This window comes from Lonchura striata, chromosome 7 (genome assembly GCF_050655825.1).
Source record: "Lonchura striata isolate lonStrDom1 chromosome 7, ASM5065582v1, whole genome shotgun sequence".
NCBI classification, from domain to species: Eukaryota; Metazoa; Chordata; class Aves; order Passeriformes; family Estrildidae; genus Lonchura; species Lonchura striata.
The window spans coordinates 9,204,359-9,225,435 of NC_140709.1; the positions used below are offsets into that span (position 1 = coordinate 9,204,359).

A 21,077-nucleotide genomic window follows, 5' to 3' on the forward strand; every position below is an offset into this window, starting at 1 on the left:
AGGCAATATAAAAGGTAGATTTATTTTTTAGCATGATCAGGATTTCAGAGCCAGGTTATAGAAATGGATGCAAGTGCTCTGGCATGGCCCTATCACCTGTGCTGCTGGGGAAGCACCACTGCACAGCATAATAGAAATGCTTCCTTATTTTATTTATTTTGGAATCAAAGGGGTTTACAGGCACATTAACCCCTGGGAATAAAATGCACCTGGCAGTAAGGGCAGTTTAGCAGGAGCAGCTCTGGAGAGGAGCAGGGACACTCACTGAAGCAACAAAGCCAGACTGGCCTGGGCAGGAGCAGCCCAAGCTCTGGAAGTCAGCCCTGGAATTAAACTCAGTGCTCCTGTTCCACAAAGGCTCTCAGCTCATCCCCCAGCCAGCCCTGCCCCAACATCAGCCCAGCATTGGCCCCCCAGCTCACCCAAACAGACCTGGAGATGTGTGCTGGCCTCCAGAGAGATGTGTCAGTGGTGGGGAGTGCACAACAGCCTAAAAGGAAAATCAGGGCCAGGGCTGCACATTTTAGGTCTCCTCTCTGTCACTGAGCCCAAATATCATCTTCTCCCAGCTGCAGCAACAGCTCCGTGCCCAAGCTCCCAGGAGCACGACTGATCCTATAACTTCAGGAACTCCTTTCCACAGACCATCAGCCAGGCTGAAAACGATGCTGACCACCATGAATGCTCCACATGTCCTTCTGTCCACCTGCAAATAAACACAGTGCGAGTTCCCTGTAAATAGGAAATAATGCAAATAAGATAACTCCAGAAGACCTCAGCAAGATCATCACAGGATATGCCATAACTACCTTACTAATAGGTCTGGAAAATATTTAGATCATGTGTTAGATTCCTCAGTAGCTACTTGCAAAGCAGATCAGTGGGAAACCCGGGGTCTGCAGCCCATCAGGGAGATATACAAAAAGCCAAAAAACACAGAGCTTTTTCCTATAATGAAGAGCAGGAAGAGACACCATAGGGGATGTCACCACTGAGCTGAGCTGGGGACTCACAGAGCTACTTCAGCATCTGCTTGAAAATACATTAAAGCCCTTCCTCTTGATGGACACATTTGCAGTATAAATAGTTGTGCCCTCTTTATTTCACTCTGAGGTTTAATTAATATATAAATCAAACACTTATAAAACTCACAAATGCTTGGGAAGATGTAAAATTTAATTAGTTTGCCCACACAACTCCATATGTCAACTGTTAGCTCAATTACTCTTTGCCATGAAATACTGACTGCACTTTCCCATATTACTAATTTCCCTCTATCTCAAGTCATGCTTAATCAACACCCTGAACTCAACACACACACATTTGTGCTAAATTAAATATTCAGCACAAGGAGCAAGACCGTCTTTAATGAAACCACAGCTGGATTTTGCTCAGAAATGAGATCCTCGTGCAATATTAGGGCAGAGGATATCCGGGGTAATCCCTGGGGTGTGGGGCAGGTTATCACCTGCTCTGGGATGTGCTACCAGACCAGCTTGCAGGACGTGCATTACCCTGCTCATGTTCTTCCACGGAGCACTGGAGGGAATACATCCCTGTCTGTGTTGCCTTGGGATGGAGCAGATGCTGGTGGGGCAGGGACTGGAGGAGGTGAGGGAGGCTGGGAATGAAGGCCAGGCAGGGATGGGCAAGGAGGGGCAGGCAGTGGGTGCACTGTGATCAGCTCAGGTGTGTGGTGTCCAAGTGCAGGTGTGCAGCAGTTAAAGATGGGGCCAAATCACCTCTGTACCCATTAAATATGCATTAAAAGCACGCTTAGGTCAGCCCCAGCCTGGCAGTGACAGTCAGTACAAATGAGCACTGACGCTGCATTTATTCCTATTTTGATATCCTCAAGAGACAACAAAACGTCAAAATTATCATTTGGAAAGAGTCCCAACAAACTCTCCATCCTCCTGAAGCCCCTCCCTCTCCCCCACCCCTGGGATGAGGGCTCTGACAGCCCCTTGTGCCACACCGTGCCCGCAGCTCTCTCTGGCCAGCCAAGCCACAGGGTGAGGTGGGGGTGACCTTGGCTGGCTCATCCACAGCGCCCAGCACGCCCAGCTGCTCCCAGCACACAGCCAGGCAGTGGCTTCCCATGGGCTCCCAGCTGTCCATCCCACAGGGGACGGATCCTGCCTGCCTGTGGGAGCAGGGGGACACGGCCACCACGGTGTCACCGTGGCCAGTGGGACTGCTCCGTGAGGAGGAGGATGCTGGTGGCTGGAAATGCTGTGGCAGAGGGTGCAGCAGCCAAGTGGAAATTTAAAGAGCTTCAGGGGGATGCACTAAACATTTTTGCTTCTTTGAGAACTCCTTTGGAATAAAGATGCTTATAACTCTACAAAATTACTGTAAATTAAGCTCTTATTTTTCCCATTTGTGCTACTTGCTGGTATACAATTTTCCTGTTTGTGCTGTGAATACAGACTATTCATTTTCCCTAAAACTATTTTCTTGCTGATTTTGCTTCCAGGAGTTGGTGTGGGAGCACAGCCTGGAGATGAGCACTGCACATGAGCTGCCAGCACTGCTTGCCCCTGGGCTTCTGCTCAGAACCACTTGCACCAGGCTTTGACAATCCTGAAAAAGTTCCTTCCACTGCCCTTCCTGAGGAAAGGGTCCACATGTCACTGGCCCCTGGTTTGCTCCCAGGGTTTGTGTTTTGTTCCCCTCTCTGTTAGGCAGGAACTGTAAGCCTTGCTACCAGACCTGAGATGATGCTGGGAAGCTCTATGTCTTGGATCAAGATTTACCATCCATAGCTCAAATCTCCCCTAAGCCCATTAATTAAGAGCCCCATTTCCCTGTGACCATCTCAAAAAAATTTCAATGGTAAAAACACTTTGAGGGTGGAGTTGGGGATTTTTTATGAGCTATCCTATATAAGCAGAGCTGGAATCCATTATACTGGAACCCATATTATAGAAAATAATTTTAATCCTCAAACTTTTTCTTCAGGCAATCAGCTTGTTTCTTTAATTCAAATTAGATCTTCATATTCAAGTCTCATTCTAGTTAATCATATTTTTCAATTAAATTCAATTGTCTGTGATCTCCCTAACTTCCAATGCTTCCCTGCATCTCTAATACAAGCACATTTTGCATTTGTTCCTTTTACTTTCCTTTTTTTTTTTTTTTTTTTTTTTTTTTAAGAAGCTGGTAGCATTTTGCTTAACAAAACCAATTTCCAGCAATGGGATCAGAGCAGAGCCATGGTTTGTTCTGATCATGTTTGCATTTAGTAGCTATCACAGGAGTGATACCTACTAAAACAACACTGCTGGGAGGGAAAACATGTTTTTTACATGTTTTTTACAGGCCACCTGCCTCTGCTTGATGTCAGGATGCTTGTGCTCCCCGTGGTCAGGGAGGAAACTCAGAGTCACAGGGCAGCAAGCTGGGACAGGCTCCTGCTTCAGCAGGTGGAGGTGGAAAACCTTGTGGTTAGAGGTCCAGGAACATCCCTTTGCTTTTTTAAATATCCCTTCAAAACACAGCCTTTATGCATTTACCCCTTCCAAAGGGAGAAAAGGAAGTGTTCCATGGAAAGCATGGTGTTAAACATGAGTTACAAGTAGCTGGGAGAGCTCAGAACAAGGCAGGCTGCTGATTTCGTGCCTGATATTCAGTGTATTGCAGCTCAGCACTCCAGACACACGAGCACAGCTCACTGCCCCCATCCTGGACCCAAACCCATCCCTCCTGCAAGCCAGGCACCAACTCTGAAGTCCCACGAGGCTTCTGCAGTCAGACAGTACCTGGGCAAAACCAGGGCCATTCAACAGACAGGGAAAGCAGCTGACAAAAGGAAGGAGAATTTTCAGACAGTTTCTCCACATCTGTGAAGCACCCAGGGAGTAGAAGGACCACCTTGGTGGTGAAGCTGACACTCATCAAGAAAACTGTTGGCAGTGGGCAGACTTCAGACAACACTTGGTAAAGAGGTCATAGAAGAGAAAATCACAGAATGGTTTGAGTTGGATGGGACTTTAAAGATCATATTGTTCCAACCCCTCTGCCACGGGCAGGAACACCTTCCACTAGACCAGGCTCAGAGCCCCATCCAGCCTGCCTTGAACACTTCCAGTGATGGAACATCTACAGCTTCTCCAGGCAATCTGTTCCAGTGCCTCAACACCCTCACAGTAAAGAATTTCTTCCTAATATCTAATCTAAACCTACCTGATTTCAGGATAAAGACAGGGAAGCAGCAGCAGCCCAAGAATAAACCTCTGCACATGGAGGTGATGTGCATTATCAGCAACATCTTTACCTGGCCTCTCTGACACAAGAGGGCAAAAGGCACTCCTGTCCTGCCCAGCAGCATGAGACCTGGCATTTGCAGGGAAAATGCTCCTGTAGGATTTACTCAGTTATTGCTTTAGGGGTGTTTTGCTGCTTTTATACCATAGCAAAGTCTGGCTGTTTCACCATCAGTGTCATCATCATGCTTTCAGTGCTTCTGGAAAGGTTAAAGGAACCAGAGGACCAGAGATCAGGTGAAAAATTTAGTTTCCACTGCCTTTTTTAAATACTAATAAAATACTAATAAATGCTGGTTATGGTCAAAAAAGCCAGAAACAGCTCCCATGTGTATTTTGAAGATGGAAAGACAGCAGGCAAAGAAAAAATGCCTCCAGTTTTATTATTTTCTATAATCAGACTATAATTGGAGAGCAGACGCTGTCTGTAGCACACTGCCACTGGGGACTCTGGTTTTCTAATAAGAAATCCATGAGGGAATTAGATGCTGTTTCAGTGGTGTTCTGGCTGATTTAAGGGATGCACCTGGAGCCAGAATTCATGCCTTCAGTTGCTGTACTTCACCAAAAGCAAAAAATGTAGGTGCCACTTGTAAATCCCTGCAAAAATTGGGTCTGCAGTGGCAACAGCGAGAGTCCCTTAATTATAGCAGTGCTTTTGGGAGCCGTGACAATTAGGAGTTTCCGGTGTTCTGGAAATCAAAGTGCTTTCTATTCTCTTCTTTAATTAATCCAGGCTTTTATCTGTGAAAATGGAGATGAATTAAGGTTCTGCTCTAGGCAAAGTGCAATGATGCTTGTGCAGTCCCTGGCAGGAGGAAGCCACAGGACCCCCAGGACCTGGGTAACACTGCAGCATCCCTGGCCTCCCATTCTTGATATTTTGGGGGATGAAGGGGAGAACCAGAGGGTGACATGCCTCGAGCAGGACTCACCACAGCATGCACATATCAGGAGAGACCTGCTGCATGGGGGTGTGCAGCTGTGTACTCATGGCAGGGGACACACTGCCTGACTGCAGGAATTCAGCAGATAACAGACACCAGCATTTATCACCTCCCCACATGGGAAAGGGTGAGTCAAGCTGCACAAAAATCGCAAGATTGGTATAAAATCATGATTTTTTTTTTTTTCTGTTCAAAGGAAATTATTGTTATAGGTCCTTTTATTCCACCACGGGAAGGGTTGATTTTGGGAAGTTTTCTAGGGCTGGGAAATCACACAGAAAGTCCATGTGACTCTAAAAGATGACAACAGAAGTATGGGATTTGTAGTAAAACCATTAATGTCTCCATGAATGTGAACTGTACATGCATGGGTGGCAGAGGTTTCCAGCTGTAAGTAAAGCCTCCAGCTCATGGGATGACCTCAGTGCTCAAAACAGGAGCATCTGTCACCCACCAGAGCAGAAGGTAGCACAATGCAATTAACCCATACAGCTAATTAATCAAATCCAGCCCCGACAATGTTATCAAGGAGCTGCCTGGAAATTATTCTACATGTCAAAGTCTATTTTTAGTTCAAATAAATCCAGACCCATCCTGGACAAACTGTGCTCCAGTTTGGGGCATCTCCACACTTCATCATTTCCCTGCAGAGAATTCTGCTGCAAGTACCCAAAATCGGCCCTAGAGCCGTGCCCCAGAGCAGCTTTGTGTTGGATTGAACAGTTTTCCCAGAGAAAAACTGAATTTCTACATCCACCTTCCTTGACTTTTGGTCCGTTTTCTCCTTTTCCTACTAGGTGGCGCCTGCATGACAGGCGGAGAGGAGCCCCATTGGGGAGCATCTCTAGCAGGTTTTCCCCGTGAAGGGCCGATAAATGACACTTTTCCCCGAAAAGCCAGGCGGTTGAGAAAGCGAGAACCTGCCGGGAGCTGATTAGTAGCAGGAAGCCCTTCTCTGGTAGCGCCACGTTAACTGTGCTTCGCCAGGGGCTCTGCCAGACCCCCAGGAGGGAGGGGGATAATGGGGGACATCCAGAAGATGCATCCAGCATAGCCCAGGTGTGCACAAGCCCTGTGTGGACACTTCCAGCCCAGACAACCCTGGCAAGCACGGTTCTGGCAAGGAGGATGCCGGGGCTGAAGTGTGGGGCACGGCTGTGCAGTCACCCCCATTCAGCCACAGCTCACCTCAAAAGCCTAGTCACAAGAACAGGCGTTTCATTCTGGATCAGCAGCAGGAGAAATGCAACCCATGGTATGACTGGGGTGGCTACAGACCAGCCTCAGCCACCATTGCCCCCACGCAGCTCTCAGGTGGGAGAAGGGCTTTGGGGGTCCAGCCCATCCCTCCCTACTCTGGGAGGGACACAGCAGTGCTTTGTCATGCCTGAAAACTGCACCCAGGCTGCTTCTCTCTGCCTGCTCCCTCCTGGCAGTCCCATGAGGATTCAGCCAGAGCCTCAGGTGTCAGCATCACTCCCAGTCCTTCTGGGTAACCCCAGAGAGGTCGAGTGACAGCATGAGTTCCCACTTCTTCACCTGACAAAGACATTGTGTGCCCAGCTCTGACTTCACACAGCTTCCCACATCCCACCTTTGCAGTCCCCAGATCATTCCCCTACACGAGCTTTCTGTTTCACAACCGTGCCAAACTAACTTGCTGGCAATAATTAACCATGTTATCTCCACACTCCACCTCTGTTGTACATGTACACTGCACATGTTCCAGCCTCTCAGCTCCTTTCTGAGCTTGGTATTTTCGGCAGCCCCAGGCCATGTGCCAGTCCAGAGCAGACAGAACCCTGTTGTGCTGATAACCCAATTTCCCAGCCCAAACGGTACCACCGGGCCCCAGAAAAGCAGATTCCAGCCCAAACCACAGCTTTGGGACAGCCAGAGGAGGAGCTACGTGTACTGACTGCCAAATAGGATTGGTTTTCCAGTGGTAAGTTTGCCATTTACTGCCCCTGGATTTCAGGGGGAAGTTGAGCCATTCCCTGGTTATGACATTGTGAGTGGCAGGTGAGGCGGTGTCCCCAAACTCTGCTTTTGTCACAGCATCTGCTCAGGTGCAGCCACTGCTGCCCAGCACTTCTGCATCCCCAGTGGTCCCCGGGGTACAGCAGCCCTCGGGCTGGCACGAGATGAACCCAAGGGAGCTGGCGAGGGAGAAGGGGCACAGGGAGGCTCAGGGACCACTGCCTTCGTGTCTCACTGCAGCAAACCCGGGCATGCCCTGGGTCACCCCCCCTTATTGACTGGGTGTGGGGCAGGAGCTGAGCTGGCCTGGTGCACCCCTCCACACTGTCACCTTAGATGGCTCCAGCCCCCCCAAAACAATGTGGGGGGTGAGGACTCCCCATGGCTCCCTGGCTGGGCAGCCAGGAGCTGTCAGGGTTCATCTGCTCACCAGTGCCATGCTGTGCCAGCACACGGGCACTGGAGGAGCCTGGCAGCCCCAGCCCTCAGCAGATCCAAGGGAACTCCCTGTCCCCATGGAGGGGAAGGACAAGGAGGACGGGGTGCAGCTGGCACCATGGCTAAGGGGACAGCAGGACACAGCCAGCTGGGCACAGGGACACAGACGGTGCTGCCAGAGAGCTGCAGCTCTGACCAGCAAGTGATGGGCCAGGAAAAGAGGCTTGCTGAGAGAAGAACAGTCCAGATGACAGAGAAAAGTCCTTGCCCCAGATCAGCAAGGAAAAAGGGGAAAAGAACCCCAGAAATACACCCAGAAACACTGGCCAAGCTCAGCACAATGCTGGCACATTGGTTCTCTCTGGGTAGAAGATAAATTAAGCCAACTTGCAAGTCCACATCAGATCTCTCATCAGAAACATGGTTCCCAAGGGAATCTTTTGAGCAACCAATAAAGCCAGTCAAGGTCTGGGAGGTGGGGAGGCCTTAGCTGCCTACTGAAAAAATGGAGCTGCAGGACTCAAACTGTCCAGCAAGCAGGACAGGGCTAGCCACAAGTTTGAGAAGAGGAAAACAGGTATAAAATTGGTATTCATTCTTCTCTGTGACATAAAGGTGGGAAAGCAGAGGGTGTTTTGGTGAAAAGTTTGCTAATTTACAAAAAAGGAAGTGCAATCTAAAAAAGGAGAAATAGATTTCAATGCTTCCAGAGGGCTGGTCATTACCCACAGAACTGGATAGTGACTTACCCCACACCGCCCTGGCAGCAGCCTTGCCCCATGCAGGAAAACAGGATCAGGGAGAGACCCACACAATGCAGAGACCTGAAAGAGCAAAGAAAAATTTGTAAGATGAATTGCAATGACCAAGGCAAACATGGCAATGACTATGGATTCTATAAATACATTTAAAGGCAAAATTTGTGCTTCACATAATGTGGGAGAGCAAGTGACAAGATGCAGCAGTTGCAGGAGAGTTCAATGATTTCTGTCCTTCACTCTCCACAAAGAGCTGGTTGTGGCATATAAATTATCACCATGATAGGCATGAGGAGCCAGGGGCCACTACAGGCAAGAAGGGGCTAAAGAGTAATCTCATTCTTCCAGATGCATTTAGTTACAGATGGCCTTTGCAGAGGGGTGATGAAATACAGCTATTCCAATGATCCTCCTTCTCCTAACCATGTCAATAGATTTTCACACCTCTCCAGTATTGTCCAATAGCCAGGGAACTCACAGCATCTCAAAGTTTGCAGCTTGAGCATCCCAAGCCTCTGGAGCTCTCTCTTATCCAGTGTCCAGCCACTGGGAGTCACCAATGGGAATTTTCCCCAGCAATCCCCACATCTTTTCTGAAGCTTCTCCATATCTGCAGGTTTCTGTATCTCCCATGGATGTGAGAGGTGGAGAGTACCCTTGCAAGCTGGGCCTGTTTGCAGGCAGCACAGAGACTGGAGATGGGGGATATCTGCACAGGACAGCAATGAGAATGGACCGAGATAATTAAAATCACAGCCTGCCCGGGAGAGAGGAAAAAAATGGTGTTTGTTTCATCCCAGGAAAACACATCCCATGTGCAAGGAGGACACAGAGGAGATAGCAGTTGGCAAAAGATTAGGAAAACCCTCCTGACTGCAGGGGCCGTGAAGCATTTCAGGCTGGGTTCAGAGGGGCTGCACATCCCTCTGCCCGGGCTGCAAACACACACTGCAGCCGCCTCCCCACGGCTGGGGGCGATGAGACAATCCCTTCAGGTCCCTTCCCTCCGTGCTCCTCTCCTGAGTGAGTGAGCAAACCAAAGCTCCAGAGGGATTTGTTTCAAGCCCCTGTGCTTTTTCCTGGAGACTCTCCCTTTGGTGCCAGCTCCCGGCAGCTTTGGGAGTTTGCTGCCTCCGGTCCAGCGGAGCGGGGCCGTGTGGCAGTGTCGGGTGTTTGCAGCAGGACAACTCTTGGGGTGAAGAACCATTATCTGCTCCACGCCTCCGGCACAGCTTTTCAGAACAAGTGCGCGGCCCCTGATAGCAGGGACAGAGGCGCAACAAGCCGCACCCGCCCATTAAAATGAGCCACGCTCCGAAATGCGTTTACAAATAGGGAATTAAGGTCTGCCTTCGCCTGCTGTCTGTAATGGACACCGCGGCCCGGCTGCCCGGCAGCGATGCCCTCCTGCCCGCGTGTGTTTAACCCGGGCACGGCAGTGGCGCCCGGGCAGCGCTGCGGGCACGGGGCTGGGGGTCCCTCTCCCTGAGCCGGGCGGTCCCGGGCCGGGCGCTGAGCCGCGCCGTGCCGGGCCAGGCTGTGCCGAGCCGAGCGGTGCCGGCGGGCCCGGCGGGCACACGGGCAGGAGGGCGGAGCCCGGGCCTGATATCACGGCTCGGCTCCGCGCTCCCGGACGGCGCCGCTCGCCCTCCGCCGCCGCGCAGAGGTGAGGAGCGCGGGGGGACGGGCGCGGCGGGGCTCGGGCACCGCCAGCACGGCGAGGAGCCGCAGCGGGGCTCGAACCGCCCGCAGCGGTGCAGGGCGGGGGAGGCTCGGCTCGGCTCGGCTCGGCTCGGCTCGGCTCGGCTCGGCTCGGCTCGGCTCGGCTCGGCTCGGCGCCGCCGGGGCTGCCCTGTGAGCGGGGGCTCCGTGCGCTGGGTGCCGGGCCCCCGTTCCGCGCTGCCCGGCCCGGGGTCCCCGCGGCGGGGCTGCGGAGCGGCTGCTCCCTGCCCGCGGCCCGCTCCGCCCCTGGGCTCGGACAGCGGTCCCGGGGCGCGTTCGGACGCCTCGGTGCGAGGGTTGGTGTCGGGGCTGGGGCCGCGTCCCGCGCGGAGATTCTGCGGGGGCCGGAGTGTCTCGGTCCGGGCGGTCGCCGGGCAGAGCTCGGTGGGATGCTCGTCCCCGGCAGGTCCGCCGGGATGCGGTGCGGGCTGCCCGCGGGAAGCGCTTCCCTTCACGTGGCTGCTGGACACATCCCTGCGGGTGCGGGAAAATCCCTGGCACCAACCGGGCACAAAGCCCCCGGAACGGGTCGGGTTCCGTTTTCCGAGTGATGCAACGGGGACGGACGGACGGACGGACGGATGGGTGGATGGGTGGATGGATGGGTGGATGGATGCACGTTCGCGCTGTGCTCCTCAGGGAGCAGCTCTTGGCGCTTAGGTTTCACTTTGCATTCTCCGCTCGCTAAATGCTTTGAGGAGATGAGTGGATTTTTACAGCCACAGAGAAATCAGCACAGAGATATAAAAAAACTTGGGGAAAATCTTGGCCAGGGCCCAGGATCCCTCAGGGGCGAGCAGGGAGCAGCTGTGGGGTTTCTGAATCGACACAGGGACTTGTATAAGCTACAAAGGCTGGATGGTTTTTGAGGTGGACTTCAGTATTTGATCCATGTAAGAGTTACAAGGGATGAAAGCTGTGAAGGAATTGTAGAGGTGACTCTATGGTAGGAGCACCCCACAGGTGATGGAAGCTGGGGTGGGACTGTCCAGGTGTGACATCTGTCCGTGGACACCAGGGAGCTTGGGGGAGTGTTTGTGTTCGTAATGGCTGAGCTGGGCAGAGGGGTATAGAGAACCCCAGATCATTTCACTCAGAGTAGTCTAAATAAAACTAACACATAGAGAATTGCCTGCTGTGGCAAGAAACAAAAACTGAGAGACAGCTGGAGAGGAAGGCTGTCGCCAACAGCATCATAGTCCTGTGAGCTGAGGAGATGCAGGACTAATAAGATTTCAATACTGCATCAAGCTTTTGTTTCCTTCTAAAATCACATTTGCTATGAAACAAATGTACAGTAATGTAAGATGCCACAGTCACTGCACATACTTGATTTCCTCTGTGATTGTAAAGGAGAAAATGTTGATGACTCAGCAAGTCTGTTTAACAAAACCACATCAAACCCCAGGAAAACATGCTCTTTGACAGTGTAATAATTCTTTTGTTGCTTATTTTGCTCTTTATTTTTGTTTTGGGGCTGTTTTGCTTTTAATTGTTAAGAACTATGCTTTGAATATGACCTTGTAACATCACACCCATAAATAGAAGCAGGTTTAGATTCAGGGGAAACACATTTTTTCCGATGATGGAAGAAGTAGGCCAGCCATGCCAGCTCTTTTGAGGTGGGAAAGGCAGTGGCAGCTGTGATAAGAAATGTCACACACCAGGAATTAAAATGCACCAATTTGTTATCTATAAGTTTACCATCACTGATTAGAGTTAGCTTTTTGTCAGCATCATAATGGAAGAAAATTATATTTTCAAATTTGAATTTATTGCTTCTTCATAGGAGGTCTCCTGTGCAGACCTACAGTGGATTAAGCAGCTTCCCATCTTCATCTAAGTGAGCTGTCACTTAACTGAAAGTAAAGTTTCTGAAAGTATGTCAGTAATGTGGGAGCTTCCAACACATTTCCAAAGGCCTTTACATACTCTGGGGCCTAAACATTTTGAAATGTCTCCTGGGGTTTAAGGCACTGAGACAGGAATTCCTCCCATCCTTTTTCCAGGTTCTCAGATTTTCAGTGAGTCTCTCTAAAGCCTTGTTTGTGGCAACACATGCATTTTCTTTAGTATGAATACAACGCTGTAGTCTTTGGAAAAAAATGTCCTAAGAGCTCCCCACGGGATGTAGGCTGGGTCTGTAGATAACACGTCCACCACTGAAGGAGCCCAATACCAACTCCTGATCATGTGCAAGCACTATTAGAGCTACAGAGTGGTTTGGGTTAGAAGGGACCTTAAAGATCATCTCATTCCAGCTTCCACCATGGTCAGGGGCCCCTTCCACTAGACCATGTCACTCTAAACCTGGTCCAACCTGATCCTGAGCACTTCCAGGGATAGGTCATCCGCAACTTCTCTGGGAAATCTGTGCCAGTGCCTCACCACCCTCAAAGTGAAGAATTTCTTCTTTATATCTGACATAAACCTGTCCTCCGTCACTGTAAAGACATTCCCCATTGTCCTACCACTATAGCCCTTGTAAAAAATCCCTCTCCAGCTCACTGCAGGTACTGGAAGTGCTCTAAGGTCTTCTTGGTGTCTTCTGTTCTCCAGGCTGAGCAACTGCAACTCTCTCAGCCTGTCTTAATAGGAGAGGGGCTCCAGCCTTCTGAGCATCTCTGTGACCCTTATTTGGACTCACTCCACAGGTCCACATCCTTCTTATGTTGGGGTTAGGTACAGAACCTGTGTCAGAGCAGCTTGGCACCATGGTGAAATCCGTGGTGTTTGTACTCATGTAGCACACATGGGTCTTGCTAAGGATTGGGGTTGTTCACACTGCATGTATTTGTCTCTCTGGGCTGGCCTGCAAGACCCCTGCCAGTGCAGGGGAAAGAGAGCTGGATCTGCTGTGCAGTGTGCTGGACTGAAGGCAGATGTTGTGAGAGGAAGGGGAAAGCAGGGCAGTGAGCTGACTTCCATCAAAGAGCATCTCTCTCTTATCCATCTGGGTCTCCAAAGATAACTACCTGGTCAGCCAGTTGTGTTTGCCTCTTTCCCAGGAGCTGCTGGGAAAATCAGAAGAGGCAGTACATGGCCCTACTTTGGTTGCCTTTCCTGTTTTCACGCCTTTTCAAGGCTGGCTCAGAGCTACCTCTGTACTGTGTACCAGATCTGTGCTCCATGGAGGGGGTAAAACAGATCAGTGGGAGATGGGCTGGCCTTCTGCCACAGGCTGTGTCTTCCTTCCACCCCACACTGCCTCCCAGGCCATCTTCTCCCCGTGTGGTCCTGTGCATCTTTTGAGTGACGGGGTGAAGCAAAATCAGAAAGGCAGGAGAGTGCTGATCTTGGAGACCCTTCTAACAGGCACTGTGGCACGGAAATGGCCAAAACAAATATTTCTGTGCATGCTCAGCGTAATTCCTCCATGCCTTTCCTGGAAAGGCACAAAGAGATTTTAAAGAGAGAGCTGGAGCCTGCCAGCTCCCTGTGGTGACTGCTGAAGTCAGGTCCTGACTAACCTCCATAGGCCCGGAGAAGGGTGGAAACCCCAACTCATTTTAGGCAGGAACACCTCCACCCATCATGTCTGGCTGCAGGGAATTACTAGATCTACCTGAGAAGCTTCCACCTTTGGGTTGTTTTCTTGCTTTTCTCGCACTTGGGAGGGGAAGGCTTAGAAATGAGTGAGTCACTGACTTGTTAACTTGACAAGACCAGCAAGAGAATGAAGACCTCAAATGAAAGCAAGAGAAGCCATACAAGAGCAGAGGAAGTTCTTCAGACAAGGACGTTGCTGCAGAGAAGTGGCACTGCAAATGGAGGCTAATTTGGGGGAGAAAAGTTTGAAGAGATCTATGGCAGAACCTGTTGATAACTGCTTTAAGATACATCATTTTGATAAAAACAGGCCAAAGGTTTGTTTTCCAGTTGTTTATCATAGATAGGTATTCCTGCTCAGTTTTCCTGCTCTGTATTAAAATGGAGGCTTTATCCTTGGAGAGAGAAACTGTCCCTGCAAAGTGATCACAAGTGGGTGTAATTCTGTAGGAGAACTGTAGCCAAAATGTCTGAGCTTGTGTGGGAAAAAGTGGTTATTTTGTCCTTGTGTGAAATTCTGGTAGCCCTTTCTCCTCTACTTTCCCCTGTTCTGAGAGCTGTTTATGGATTTTGGTCCTGGTGAAGAACATCTTGTGGTCAGGGACATGGACATGCCTTAGGCTTCACTGCTGGCTTTCAAAAACAACATTATATTTTTTTTTTCAGTGTATAAACCAGAGGGTATATGGAGTTGGGAGGGTCAGTGCCTGTCAGCCCATGTTTTCATTAGTGTGGGATGGAGTAGGGAAGCAGATACTGGATTTGTAGGTGACACTGAACTAGGAGGGACTGGAAACGTTTTAGAGAAGAGACTAAGGATTGAAGATTGTGACAAGCTGAAGAGCTGGTTTAGAAAAACAGGGCACATGTTCTGTCCAGTGTGGTAGGACTGACTGACCGGCTGGACACCAGGTGAGCGACCAGCCAGGCAGTGGTCACAGGGAGCCAGAGGACAGGGACACTGTGCCCCATGAGTTAACAGGGGCACAGTTGTGCAAAAGCAAACAGTCTTCTTGGGATGAAGAAAGAAAAGCTGTGCACTGGGGAAACAGCATCTCTGCTCCAGGTGGTGCCTTTTAGGGGCTCAGTTGGAAAATGCAGTTCTGGGCATCCTCCAAGAAAAATGAGAGCAAGGAACAGAGGCTGAGTTGTTGGACATTCGGTAAATAAACAGCTCTGATGAAAGCGTTTGGTTTCACTTGTGCAGGAAAAACCAAAGGGAGATAGGAAACCTCTTCTCCAAATACAGAACGTGTGTGTCTGCAGAGGAGAAGGCAAATCATTTGCCATGTCCTTTGGGGGTAAAAGAGGAAGGGATAAGGTTAACTGGATTGAGAGATAAAGAGGAGAGAAAGCAGGGCTCTGCAGGAGCTTATGGAAGTGGTTTCAGCAGATAAATACCTGATAATGCGGTAATCAGATAAAGAGCTGCCCTGGGGCAGGAGGAGGGATGAGGATATTTGAATGCAAGGTGCATCGGGGTGGAGAACAATTGCAGGGGGACTTGTGGAACTCCTGGAGCCCACAGTGGTGTGGGGTCACAGCAGTGCCTGGAGCCCAGGGGAGTTCCTGGAGCCCAGGGCAGCCTCTGGAGCCCAGGTCAGCCCCTGGAGCCCAGGGCAGCTCCTGGAGCCCCCAGGTCAGCCCCTGGAGCCCAGGGCAGCTCCTGGAGCCCAGGGCAGCCCCTGGAGCCCAGGGCAGCCTCTGGAGCCCAGGGCAGCCCCTGGAGCCCAGGGCAGTCCCTGGAGCCCAGGGGAGTTCCTGGAGCCCATGTCAGCCCCTGGAGCCCAGGGCAGGCCTGTCCCCGCTCTCGCACTGCCACGCTCAGCACGCCGCGATGCCGGCTCGGGGCAGGAGCAGCTGCCCTGATGCTGGTCCCTGTCCCACCTCCCCACCCCAGCAGCAGGAACATGGGGTGCACAGCCCCCCATCCCTGTGCCGTGTGCCCGAGGGTGAACGGGCTGAAGGACAGCAGTGGGGACAGCCCAGCTCCCAGTATTTCCTCATTCTCATGTCCTGGCTGGCAGCCCAGCTGGGTTTGCAATGTGCCTTTTCTGGAAGGGTGATTTGCATCCTTTGCCAGTTCCTGGTTTGCACCGTTTGGGAGATAACTCTGCTTTGGAAGGAGAAAGAAGAAAAAGGGACAAGCAAAAAGGCAGCAGGCTTGGTTTCCCTGACTCTTTCTCTTGCCAGGGAAGTAATTTCCAGTCAGCCTGGGCAGGACTGCAAGCTCTCCAGAAATGTGCACCAGAGCTGAGATTAAAGCAGCTTTGGATAAGCTCTTCTATTACTTAAATCTGTTCCAGTTCCAACAGGTTCAGGTTCATGCTGCTTGCTGTGCTCCTGGGTGGGATGCTGTGTATGTGGGAAAGAGACTTAAACATTTGATTTTCCCTGGAAATAAAATGGTGTTAGCAAAAAGAGAAAAGTATTTCTGCTTGCAGCCAGACCTGAGTGGAATGCTTCAGGTGCTGAATGCTCCTCTGCAGCTGTGGCTTTTGGAGGGTTAACACAGCAAGAGATGCTCTGCAAACAGAGGCTGGAGGGCTTTGGCTTCACGGCTCAAAGGTCTCTCCATGCAGACTGGAAATCCCTGGGGGCAGAGATCACCCCTGTCCCTGGAGTGTGTGTGTTTGTGGGACCAAGCTGGTGCCAGCCATGGCTGGCAGGGCCCAAAGACCTTCCAGTGCAGAAATCATGACACTCCTCTGCAGTGACCTGACCAAAGGCTCTGCTGCATCCTTTAATTCCTCATGAGCCTTGCTGGTCTTTCAACCCATGTGCTCGTTAAGGAATGTGTATAATAATCATGTGCTTTATCTCGAGTAGCACCCTAGCAGAAGCTGAAGCACAGAGCAGGCTCTTTGATGACCTGCACGGGTTGAATCCACAGCTTATGGACACTCAGTTGTGGTCAGTCTAAACAAACACTGACTTTGAGGGAAGACACAAGTGGTGGTGCAGACTGAGTATGTGAAGCTGAGCTCAAAGATGAGTTTCAGTGCAAACAGGAACTAGTTTGGTTTCACTGGACAGGTGATTTGTTGGAGCTCTCTATGAGCTGCCATATTCTTCAGCACAGTCTGATATGTTTAAAACACTGCCTTTTATTAGAGTTATGGTAAAACTAACTTGTCTTTTATCTGATAAATCTAAATACCAGGGCATTGAAATGAATCTTGATTTTTTTTTGTCCAGAACTGAAGCAAAGCCTTGCCACCACAGGTCCATCCTTCTTCAGGGTGTACAAACACCTCTGGACTGCAAATTATAGTAACAGCTAGGCTATCCTCCTGCACCAGAGGATGTGAAAGGGGCCCCAAGAGATGGTCTCATCGTTAAAGACGTGGTGAAAGATATCTGGGTCATCCCAGACAAACTTGCTGGAGTCCCATCATTGTTAGTATCTCCTTCCCCTGTGTCTGTTGAAAGAGGATAACAAGTGTGCCTGTTCCCCAGTAGCTGTGGGGGATGATCTGCTCAGCAGATTGACTCTGCTGTGAGCCCAGGGACACCTGAGTGGGCTCCTGCAGCCCAGCTCCACCTAGAACGGCTGTCCTGCTGCAAAACTTGAGTGAAGTCTCTCAGTGTGGGCAGACAGGCAGAAAAACCTTGTTTGCCTGGCACTGAGCCTAAGCTAACAGCCTCTGCCAAGCCTCAGGTGCAAAATATGTAGAATTATCCCTGTTTTCCTTCTGTGAGAGCCCCTCCCTCCTTCTGCCTGAGCAACAGAGATTTAACTGCTTTGTTTCATGCAGCTGCTGTCTGTCTGATCCCACTCCTTGGGGCAGAAGTTGCCTTCTGGACAGTTTTTGTAGAGTGCCCAGCAGAGAGCTCCCCATCTTGCCCACTGCACATCACAGCTATTGCCCTGCAATTAGCAGCAGTAGTGGCAATGCAGTCACTGAACTGCACACAGGAACAAGTGTGCTACAGTGGGCACAGCAGCGATGTAAGGGTGTCATAGCAGCTGAGCTGAAGGGCAGCTGTACATTGCATTCAGTATTTTAGTTAGGGAACTGCTGCTCAGTTAGAATTGGAGCTTGTTTATTCCCACTGGGCTGTGCTTTACTGTGCTTTAAATCATCTGGTAGCTTCCCTGGTAAGAAACTGATCTCCTTGAATTGCACGTGCTAGAACTCAGCAGGGATGCAGTTTGCTTGACAGGAAAGATCAATAAATGGGGTTTAGCTAAGTCTGGAGATGCTAGGGATGTCTAAGCACCATGATATTCACTCATGACCCCCTCTGCAGCATCCTGGCCATGGTGCTTTGCACCGACTCTGGCTGGGCTGACCTTGTTGTGGTGAATTAGCTTTGGGAGGGAGAGTTTCAAGCAGGTGACATTGTCCGTAGTGCAGAAGAAGCAGCGTGGGCACGGTAAGTCAGGAGTGGTGGCGAGGGGGGGTCTGTGTGCTCCCCAGAGATACAGAAGTGAAGAAAAGCTGTTGCCTAATCAGACAGTCCATTGCCAGGCACCTGCTAGGCAGAGACCACAGCGTTTGTCTCAGTGAAATGTGTTTGTGGTGAAAGAGGCATGTTCCCCTCCTTTCTCAGGAAGATTTTGGTGCATGGCAATGACAGCAATGCAGCCCTGGCAGCAGCCAGTGCCAGGGACCCTCCCACCATGGGCTGGCAGCAGGGATGAGTCCTGCTCCAAAGCCCCACCAGTCAGAGCATGACTGAAATAATCACACCAAAATTCACAGAAAATATTTTGAGTCTTCTTACTTGGTAAATCTCCTGCTGACTTCAAAGGCTGTTTAATTCTGTCAGCCCTTTTAATCAAAATAACTGGAGACAGCAAAGATGTTTATCTCGAAACATTACCGACATCTCTTTACATGTTCAGTGGCAGCTGCAGGACAGAGGAAACACACTACAAAAAAATTGCTTGCAGCAACATTTACATCCCAGTGGGACCACAGAGAGAATTTTTAAGGTGCCTTAAATCGATTATGGGTTACAATCACTTTGTCACCCCAAATGCTGATTTCTGCCCCCATGGCTGAGAGCCAGAGATGTGTTTCTTTATTTTGGGGCAATATTTTTTGTGCACAGGTGGTGGAAAGGTGGGGGGTGGGTATGGGAGGGCAGGTTAATTATTCTGAACAATAGTGTTGTCCCTAGAACAAATAGTTCTGGACATGAGTAAATTTAGGTGAAGCAAGAAGGTTTCTAAAAAGTAAAGCAGTGAGTGTGTGATAAAGCTTCTGATAAGAAGGGACCAGGAAAGAAGCCCCAACATCTTTGCAGACAGAGATCTGGAAGTCATCCCTCTCGCTTTTTCCCTGTGTCCCCTTTCTATGTTTATCCCCCCCCGCCTTTTTTTTTTTTTTTTTTTTTTCCAGTGGGATAAGCAGAACTGCAGTGTGCTGTTTGATCTGTGTATTTATACAGTGGACATGTGTTTTTAAGGAGAAGTCACCATGCACTTCTTTGGCACTTAGTTTTCCCCTGCTAGCACTTCTTCCCTGAGCACGTTTTCATCTCTGGGACAAGGTGGTGATGGAGAGAGGCAGGGAGAGCAGACAGACCTCTGCCATAGAAACAGTATTGTCACTGAAACCATGATGGGTTTGTACCCAGGACAGTGAATTACAGTTTCAAAGACCATCTGCTGAAGGTGTTTTGCAGGTTTTTAGTGAGCAGCAGGATTGAGATCCTGGCTGCAGTGTGAGAGATCTCCTCCAGTAACTTGGCTGTGCTTGGTATTTGTCTGACAGGGACCTCCAAGTTGGTCTTTTTATAGTAATGTGACCCTTTGATCATTTTACTGAGTGGTTTTAACAAATTTACAGCTCTTTGAAGTGTATATATGGTACAGGCAGTTTATGCCCACAGGCAGCTCTTGCCATGTTTCTCTAGCATCTATAGAGAATTTTGGTGCTCAGGCACTTTGAATGGGGAGATCCTTTTGCAGATTCTTCACAAGAAAGATTGACTGTCCTAAATTATTTTGAGTAGATATTAGGAAGAAAATATTTAATATACAAGTGGTGAGGCATGGGAACAGATTGCAAAGAGATCCTTTGGATGCCCCATCCCTGGAGGTGTTCAGGACCAGCTTGGATGGGGCTTTGAGCAGCCTGGTCGAGTAGAAGGTGTCCCTGCCCATAGCAAGGGGTTGGAAGTAGATGATCTTCAAGTCCCTTCCAACCTGAACCATTCTGTGATTCTGTGATCACTACACACAAGTTCCATCTTGTCAATATTCCCTCCCTTTCCCAGATCACTTGTGAGCATTTTGAACAGCATAAATCCTCCGGGAAATCCCTTGGCAACCTATTCCCATTAGGAAAATAATTTATTTCTTCTCACCCTTTGTTTCCCATTGGTAACTGTTCATGCAGAAGTGCCTTTCCCCTTTGCACCAGTCCCAGAAAAGCCTTGGGTGAAGGACATTTCCAAAAGCCCATGCAAAACACACCTGTGTCAGGAACTAGGTCACCAATCCAAATGGTCACCTTCACTTTGAAAGAACTTGACCAGGTATGAGGTGAGACTGCACTCCACCAAAGGCAATTTGTTTCCATCCCCAGTATATCACAAGTTTGTTAATTACAGTTTTTATTATAATCTCTATCACTGTGCCAATACAAAACCCAAATGTCCTGGTGTGCAAGTTCCATGGGCTGCCTCCTGAGCCCTCTTAAAATCTCTGACCCTTTTCTTTAGGGTAAATGTGCTGTTCCTTAAGTTGGGAGGAAGATTTGAGCCACTGACACAGCCCATGAGCAGTCTGGCAGCTCCCTGCCCAAGTTTCTTCTGACCTCCAGGTTCAGCTGTTGTGCTGCCTGTGAATTCATTGATCTGCTTAAAACCTCTCCATGCCCTCAATATCTAATCTATTACAGGGCAAAATTCATTAATGTTTGTAAAGCTCATCAAGATATTTCATGAGCAAATCTCATCATGTTTTAATATATTTTTTAAATGTCACGAGTAAGTTCTCATTACTCACTAAAGAGCTGAAGCAAACAGTGCTTGTCAGACCCAAATATTGGGTCAGGCAAGGGCTGCAACTCTCTTCATTTACCACTTTTAGGACACTTTCATTTCAATTTGACTTTCTGCCTTGATTCTGCTCTGGCAAATCAGAAGCACCCCTCCAGCTTTTCCAAATGTAGTCTCAGGGATGTTCATGGACCCCTTCTTTAGGAGATGTCTGGTAGCTCCATGGGAATCTCCAAGTTTCTGGTCCTGACTGCTGTTAGTGTTGCCTGGCTTTGCAGTGTGAGACAAAGGATGGATGAGTGCATCCAGCAGTTGTTGGATCACACAACCCTGGGAAAGTTCCATAAAAGCCTTCACCTTCCAACCCAGAACGGTGTTTTGTGCCCCTCCAGTGGTGCCTGTACATTACTGCACATTTCCTGGAGGGTTTGGCAAACAGGTCCTGGGCCACTGGGACC

General features: G+C 49.8%; 1 protein-coding gene and 1 long non-coding RNA gene across 6 annotated transcripts in view; one reads left to right on the plus strand and one right to left on the minus strand.

Annotated features, from left to right (window-relative positions):
- Positions 1-8,655, minus strand: LOC146766883 (uncharacterized). Its single transcript, XR_014956704.1, has 3 exons — positions 8,539-8,655; positions 8,383-8,457; positions 1-706 (listed from the first exon to the last, which is right to left on the minus strand). It is a non-coding gene; the product is annotated as an uncharacterized LOC146766883 (long non-coding RNA).
- The window catches only part of STEAP3 (STEAP3 metalloreductase), a 26,419-nt gene continuing 12,300 nt past the window's right edge, over positions 6,959-21,077 (plus strand). Inside the window, exon 1 of one of the 5 annotated variants that reach the window (XM_021548681.3) lies at positions 6,959-7,160. Coding sequence is in view for 1 of the 5 variants with exons in the window: in XM_085584882.1 (XP_085441008.1) it covers positions 20,827-21,050 (224 nt within the window). In the remaining 4 variants the exon portion in view is untranslated. Of the gene's footprint in view, positions 7,161-9,905; positions 10,058-20,689; positions 21,051-21,077 lie in introns of those variants that run through there. The other 4 variants (XM_021548683.3, XM_021548682.3, XM_085584881.1 and 1 more) reach the window with 4 other exon arrangements.